The sequence below is a fragment of the Plecotus auritus genome, assembly GCF_963455305.1.
Source record: "Plecotus auritus genome assembly, chromosome: 1".
In the NCBI taxonomy this organism is placed as follows: domain Eukaryota; kingdom Metazoa; phylum Chordata; class Mammalia; order Chiroptera; family Vespertilionidae; genus Plecotus; species Plecotus auritus.
In genome coordinates, this window is record NC_137770.1 from 247,836,221 (window position 1) to 247,843,729 (window position 7,509).

General features: G+C 65.7%; 1 protein-coding gene and 1 long non-coding RNA gene across 2 annotated transcripts; one reads left to right on the forward strand and one right to left on the reverse strand.

The window, feature by feature from the left end:
- On the reverse strand, positions 1–1,290 carry NICOL1 (NELL2 interacting cell ontogeny regulator 1). Its single transcript, XM_080672860.1, has 4 exons — positions 1,200–1,290; positions 846–990; positions 533–621; positions 1–114 (listed from the first exon to the last, which is right to left on the reverse strand). The coding sequence occupies exons 2-4, from the start codon at positions 964–966 to the stop codon at positions 49–51; spliced, it is 276 nt and encodes a 91-aa protein (XP_080528986.1). The 5' UTR covers positions 967–990; positions 1,200–1,290; the 3' UTR covers positions 1–48.
- A 39-nt stretch (positions 1,291–1,329) lies between these two features.
- On the forward strand, positions 1,330–5,051 carry LOC308238650. Its single transcript, XR_013959595.1, has 4 exons — positions 1,330–1,462; positions 3,690–3,788; positions 4,130–4,246; positions 4,790–5,051. It is a non-coding gene; the product is annotated as an uncharacterized lncRNA (long non-coding RNA).
- Positions 5,052–7,509: the final 2,458 nt, after the last annotated feature.

The window sequence follows — 7,509 nt, forward strand, 5'->3', positions numbered from 1 at the left end:
GGCAGCTGGGCTGGGTGTTTATTGACGAGGGGCAGCGCGGGAGGGTCCTCAGCGCCCCGCGGGCCAGCAGGCGCACAGGGCCCGGCGCTCCGCCTGCAGCAGGAGGGTCTCCGTCTGAAAAGCAGCAGGGACCGTCAGGGTGTGTGTCACCCCCCCCCCCCAGCCCCAGGGGTGCGCCACCTCCTGGCTCCTCCCAAACCCACTGGCAGTTCCTCTCTGAGTCCCTCTGACGGCCTGCACCCCACTTACTGCAGGGACCCTCTGCTGCGGGCCCACTCCCTCTCCTGAAGGCCTCCCGCCCTCCCCACTCCCCCTGCAGGTTTGCCCTGCCCCGTCCTGCCTGGGGGCTCTGCACACCCACATCCCACCGTACCCAGCACAGCGCTCCCCCCCGCCCCCCCGTTTCCTCTCTACCCGCAAGGGGAAGGCTGGGCTGGGGGGGGGGGGAGGGGGGCAGGGACCCCTGTGCCCCGGGGATGACTGGAGCCGGATGAGGGCGCTGTGCCCTGAGCGGGGCAGGGAGACCCCTCACCCGTGCGTCCAGGCTGTAGGCCGTCTTCCGCAGGTCCTGCAGGGCGCGCTGCATGAACTCGAACGCGTGGCAGTCCACGCACGGGCGGCCTGCGGGGGGTGCGGGTCAGCGGGGGGGGGGGGCCCTTGCTCAATCCCCGAGCAGCTGGCCTCCGCCCCCCACCCCCCACCGAAGGGGCGGCCAGGGAGGCGGGAGGCGGGCTGCGGGCGGGGCACGGGGACGCCGGGAACAAAGCGAGGCGCGGCCTCCCGCACGCAGGACCCGGACGGGGCACGACTGGGACCGGGACGGAGACGGCCCCGGCGGCACCTACTCTGCGCGGGGACGGCGCTCCCGGTGGGCTCGGCGCGGGCCTGGGCGCCCAGCAGCGCCACGCTCAGCAGCAGCAGCAGCAGCAGCGGCCTCGGGGGACGGCACGGTGACGGGGGCGCCATGGCCGAGCGGAGGGGGCGGCGGCCCTGCAACGCGCAGGAGGATCCGTGCGCCCGCCTCGCCCCCGCTCCGCTGCGACCCCCGCCCCTCCCAGGACCCGCGAGCCCCCCGTCCCGCGAACCCCCACCTCGCGCCCCCCGGCCGCGACCCATCACCCCGACCTCAGCCTGCGAACACTAGCCCCGAACCTCCCTCCCTCAGACACCCCACCCCGCCCCACGGCCCCCGCCCTTACCGCGGTCGGGGACCCCGTGAACGCAGCGCGGGGGACTGGGGGAGACGCGTTGCGTTCGGCGCGCACCACGCATGCGCTCCCAGACCCCGCCCGGGATCCCCGCTCCCGGCCCCCCCTCCCCCCCCCCCCGCTCCGAAGTCGTCGTCATGGAAACCGGAGGCCGAAGGAACTGCGATTTAAAGGGACCAGAGTGGCTCAGGGATTCCGGGTGCCCAACCCCGGCCCGGGCTGAGCCTGGAGCTCCGGCTGGTCCACCGGGTGAAGTAAGGAGGGCTGCCTGGAGGAGGCGGCGTCTGGGAGGGACAGTCAGAGCCATCGCCCAAAGGAGCAGAGCGGAGGCGGCGGGAAATCTGTGGCCGGAGCCTGGCAGTTCCGGGCCGTGGTGTCCCTGGGCCGACCCCGAGGGAGGACCCCGGCTGGTGGGGGCCAACCGGGTGGCTGTCCAGGGAGGTCCGGTCCAGGAGCAGTCCTGACTCCACGGCCTGGCCCCGACCCGTCGGACCGTCTTTCCACCTCCCGGTGCCGACACCTCTTTGCCACTCCCCTGCCCCTCCCCAACCTGGCGGCCCCCCAACTGTGTGACCTTGGAGGGAGGGGTCCTGGGGTCTCTGTGCCCTTTGCTCCCCTTGAACACGAAGTCCTTGGCGTAAAGAGAAAGCCGATGAGCGCGTCTCAGGTCCCCGCCGGGCCTGCCCGTTCGGGGAGACGGTCTGGCCTGGGAGTTCGGGGGACCACTTGGCGTCCACTGGTCGCTACCAAGCCCAGCAGGGCGCCGAAGCCGCGACCCGGAGAAGGCGCCCAGGTCCCCGTCCCGCTGCGCCGGGGTGGGCAGCGCCGGGGGGTGAGGACGTCCGCGGCCGTGGCCTCCACTCTGCTCCTGCCCAAGGGGCGGCCGCGGCTGAGAGGGGGCCAGGTCTTGCTGCGGCCCGGCCTGGGGGCACCCAGAAACGCGGGAGGCCCAGCGGGGCCGGGGAAGGGCCGTGGTTTCCGCTTTTTTGTCCCGAGCCCCGGCTCCCCAGCTGCTGGCCGCTCCTGTCGCCCTCGCCCCCCCACACGCGCCCGCGCCCCCGAGAGCGAGGGCAGCAGCTACCCGCAAGCGGCTCTGGCAGCTGGACCCTCGCGCACCTTCTCCCGCCCCCCCTCCGCCCCCAACCCCTCCCAGCTCGTCTCATCCCCTCATCCCGAGGCCCAGCGGACCCACCCCCCCAGTCCTCCCTGCACCTGCGCGCCCCTGCTCAGGGGACCACGCAGCCAGTCCGGCCGAATCTCAGGGCCCTCGGGGCTGCCGGGTCCTGAGTATGGGGGACCCCCTCCCCAGCTCTCATCCCCTTGGAACAACACAGACCTCCTGAACCCCTCGCCCCCACCCCAGCGCCTCTGCCTGCTGTCCCTTCCCTCCCTTTCTCTCTTGGCCACTCCTGCGCCCCTGCCCCGCCCCGCCTACCGCGCCCAGGGGCCAGCCCTCCCCACGCAGCCACCAGCGGCCTCTAGGCTTCCTCCCCGCCCCATCGTTGCCCCCTGCGGGCGCTGCTGGACAGTCCTTTGCCCCGCACCCCTGTGTCCTCCCCAGGACCCTGTCCTCAGCCTCTCCACTCCGCCCCATCCTGTGGCCTCGTCCAGCCCCGGGGCTCCAGGTCCTCAGGGCCCGCTCTCCCCTGGCCACGTAGCTCCACTCGGAGAAGTGACCTCCAAAGTCAGCGAGCCCAAAACTGACCTGATTTCAACCTCCCCCCACAAACCTCAGCTCTGTCCGCACATGTCCCCCTCCAAGCCGGGCTCAGGCCAGGCCCACCACCGCCCTAGGGATCCCCCTCTCCATCCCAGAGCCCAGGGAGCCACAGAACCAGCCACTCCCGCCCACCGCCCAGGTCCCCACGCCCACGCTGCCCACGGCCCTGGTCCACACTGCCCACGCTGCCCACCACCCTAGTCCACGCTGCCCACGGCCCCTGGTCCGTGCTGCCCACGGCCCCGGTCCACAGTCCTACCGCCCCTAGTCCACGCTGCCCACGGCCCTAGTCCACACTGCCCACGGCCCTAGTCCATGCTGCTCATGGCCTCTGGTCCGCGCCGCCCACCGGCCCTAGTCCACGCTGCCCACCACCCCTAGTCCACGCTGCCCACCACCCCTAGTCCACGCTGCCCACCACCCCTAGTCCATGCTGCCCACCACCCCTAGTCCACGCTGCCCACCACCCCTAGTCCATGCTGCCCACCACCCCTAGTCCACGCTGCCCACCACCCCTGGTCCACAGTCCCACTGACCCTGGCCCATGCTGCCCAGGCCTGGGCTCTCAGTCATCTCACTGCCCTCCACTTGCTGCCCCCCAGAGTCCAGGCTCCATGACCCATTAAACTCCCCACCCCCCCCACCTCCCCCAGCCCTGGCACCCACCATCCGCTTCCTGTCTCTGAATCTGACTCCCCTACTATCTCATGGGAGTGGGGCCACAGTGTTTGTCTCTGTGTCTGACTTATTTCACTTCACAGGGTCCTCACGGTTCATCCACGGCCAAGCACGTCGAACTCGCGGCCTGCGGGCCAAATGCGACCCACAACGAATATTTCTGTGGCCCAGCCAATATAACGGTATGTAAGAAACGTTTTAATAAAAATTTTGTAACTTGCCCTAACTGGTCTGGCTCAGTGGATAGAGCGTCGGCCTGCGGACTGGGGCGTCCCAGGTTCGGGTCCAGTCAAGGGCATGTACCTTGGTTGCGGGCACATCCCCAGTAGGGGGTGTGCAGGAGGCAGCTGATCGATGTTTCTCTCTCATCGATGTTTCTAACTCTCTATCCCTCTCCCTTCCTCTCTGTAAAAAATCAATAAAATATATTAAAAAAAAAAAAATTTTGTAACTTAATTTTTACACTATCCTGTTAGACATAATCCTATATAATAAAAGCCTAATATGCAAATTGTCCCCTCAGGCAAATTGTTTGACCACTTGCTATGACGTGCGCTGGCCACAGGGGGCAGCACAGAACATGGCGGGCACTGGAGATGCTGCCTGCCCGATGGGCCCCGACGAGAGCAGGATGGTGGAGGTGAGCAGGCAGCCCAATGTCCCTGCTGATCGCCTGCAGACTGTGACCAGCGGAGGAGGTGGGGGGCGGGGCTGGCCTCCGGCTCTCAGGCACTGAGGTGCGGTGGGGGGCGTGGCCCAATAGATCCTCCCGCAGGTGGCATGGTGGAGCAGGTGAGGGGGCGGTGCCAGGCCAAGGCAGGGTGCCAGGCTGGGCTGCAGGGCTGCGAGGCTGGGGACAGGCCACCCTGAGGGACCCAACCCATGCACGAATCTGTGCACCAGGCCTCTAGTTATTATTAATAACGAACTACGACGTTCGCCAATGACTGATGACTATCATCGTGATGCATTCATTTCCCTTACGCGCCTTACACGCAGGTGCACCGTTTCTCTCCACTAATACTCTCAGCGAGTATTTTAGCAGCCCATGGCCACATCGTTAGACTTGTACTGACTTGTTTGGTGTGCGCTACATGAAATGTTTTGCTTTCGGAGAACAAGAAAAATAGGTTTATTTTTGTGATGCTTTTTTAAAAATATATTTTATTGATTTTTTTTACAGAGAGGAAGGGAGAGGGACAGAGAGTTAGAAACATCGATCAGCTGCCTCCTGCACACTCCCACAGGGCATGTGCCTGCAACCAAGGTCCATGCCCTTGACCGGAATCGAACCCGGGACCCTTCAGTCCGCAGGCCGACGCTCTATCCACTGAGCCAAACAGGTTAGGGCTTATGATGCTTAATTTGTGCAGTTATTCAGTGTCTGGTTAAGTTCGTGTTCAAGAAAAAACATTAATTTTTATTAAAATGTTCTATTTTATGTGAACGATGCCTCATTTATTTCAGCCCTCTGAATTCAGTATGTCTCTATCGAGATAAACCTACGTTTCTATGAAAATTGAAGCTTTTGTTTTTTTGCGGCCCACATCCACGTACACCTGGTTTATTGGGCCCGCGTTGGCCTTTGAGTTTGACATGCTTGGAGCCTATGGAAGGACGTCCTTCCTTCTTCCCCCCTTAAATATATTTTGATTGATTTCAGAGAGGACAGGGGAGAGAGACACGGAAACATCGATGATGGGAGAGGATCACTGATCCGCTCCCCCTGGGGATCCAGCCCGCAACCCGGGCGTGTGGGGAGTTGAACCATGATCTCCTGGTTCATAGGTCAACACTCAACCTCTGAGCCCCGCCGGCGGGCGGGTTCCCTTCCTTTTTAAGGCTGAATAACCCTCCGCTGTGTGGACGGACGTCTGCTTCTCCGCCCGCCTGTAGATGGAGTGTCGGCGGTCAGTGCACGGGGGTCAGGGCTTCAGTATGTGACCTTGGGGGACGCGTTGTCCCAGCACCCCCGTGCTCCCCAGCCCCAGAGGCAGGAGCCCCTACCTCTGCTCCCCGTGTCTGCAGCATCGGGAACGGCTACGCGGTCAGATGCCCAGGACGTGTGCGTGCAGGGACCCAGGGGCGCGGGGAGCCAGCCTGCCGGGCAGAGGCGCCAGCCGCAGGGGCTGCCAGGCCTGGGAGGAGCTGCTGCCACGGGGCTGGATAAGATGGCGGGAGGAGGGGGGAGAGGTGGCGCGGAGCAGGCGCTGGAGGGTGGGAGTTCGGACAGAAATGGTGCGTTGGTGGTGCAGGCCCTGCAGGCCCAGCTCAGCCGGGAGCCTGGAGGTTGGAGTGGGGGAGCTGGCAGGGCAAATGTGACTGCCAGTGGCACCAGGAAGCTCAGGACATGAACCCCTCTGCCACCCCCAGCCCAACACCTGGAGCCCTCCACCCTCCCCACGCTCTCCACGGGGTGGGCAGCCGCTCAGGGACCAGGCGGGCCGGGCTCCTGACCCCTGAAGAGGACGGTCGGCCGCCTCCCGCCGGCTTGGGCTCTGCCGGGACCTCTTCCCAGAGCAGGTGCGCCCCAGGCCCACCGCCCAGCCGCTCAGCATCGGGCCCCCACTAACCCTCTGCTCCCCCTGCATTCGCCTGCTGGAAGGGGGGCTGAGATGGGCGGGTGGAGCCCACGCGATGCTGATGGACACGGGATGGGGGTGGGGGGAGCAGGCGAAGATGGTGTCGGGCTTGGGGAGACGGGGGCCTGGGTCCCAGAGGCAGAGTTTGGAGCTGGCCGGGAGGGAAGTGGGAGCTGGGCTCTGTGGCCCCGAAGGTGAACGGTCAGTGGCACAGCTGGAGGGCCTCCCACCGGGAGCAGGGAGACTGCGGGTGGCGGCTGGCAGCTGGGATCGAGCCACCTCCCCACCCCCCCGCGGGCCGTACTTGCTGCTGCTTTGCATTGCTGGTAACTTTTTAATCCTCACCCAGGACATTTTTCATTGATTTTAGAGAGAGTGGGAGAGAGAGGGAGAGACATCGATGTGAGAGAAACACATCCATTGGTTGCCTCCAGCAACGCGCCCCAACCAGGGCTCAGGCCAGGGAGGAGCCTGCAACCGAGGCCCGTGCCCTTGACCAGAATCGAACCCGGGACCCTTCTGTCCGCAGGCCGACGCTCTAACCTCTGAGCCACATGGCCAGGCTGCATTGTGGCACCTTTTATGGGAGGCCAGCGCCCCGGGGATTAGGAATTGTGAGCGTGCTCTGGAGTGCAGTGCGCTGCTGGGTCTGTCAGTTCTGCTCAGTCTTCAGGCAACAGACCCCACGGCCCAGGTAAGAACCCTCCAGGCCTCCTCTCGGTGCCCTGTGCCCTGCGCTGGTGTGGCGCCCGCCTGGCCCTGTGCCCCGGGGGCACCCCCATCCTTTCCCAGCCTCGGGCAGTCTGCACACTGGGCCCCAAAAATGCCAGTCACGGTGGACTCCCCAAGTTCTACGCTCTGTCTTTTCAGTCGGGGTGCTGCCCAGGAGTCCCCCTCCCTGTCTTCCCAGGGTGGCCTGGGCTCCCAGAACTCACCCGTCGCTCTCCATTCAGGGACCCCGCTGGGCGCGGCCGTGGCCTGCGGCCTGGGAATCGCCGCGTTTCGTGTGTTCGGTCCCGTGTTTCGATGCCGCGGTCGCCCACAGCCACAGCGGAGGCTGCTGTTCCTCACTGCCCCCGGCAAGAAGCTCCGCAGACCCACTGGCTGGCCAGCGAGACTAAGACCCCCGAGGGAGCCACGGGCTGCACATCCTGGGGGACACCTGCTGCTCTCCCTGTCAGCAGGCGGGCCACAGAAACGCTCACATCGGGGTCCCCTCCGCGGCGGCTTCAGGGGCTCAAGTGGCGACAGCAGCCGCCCCACTGCGGTCCAGTTTCAGTCCGAGTGCAGGCCTCACCTCGGCACCCGGAGCTGCACCCAC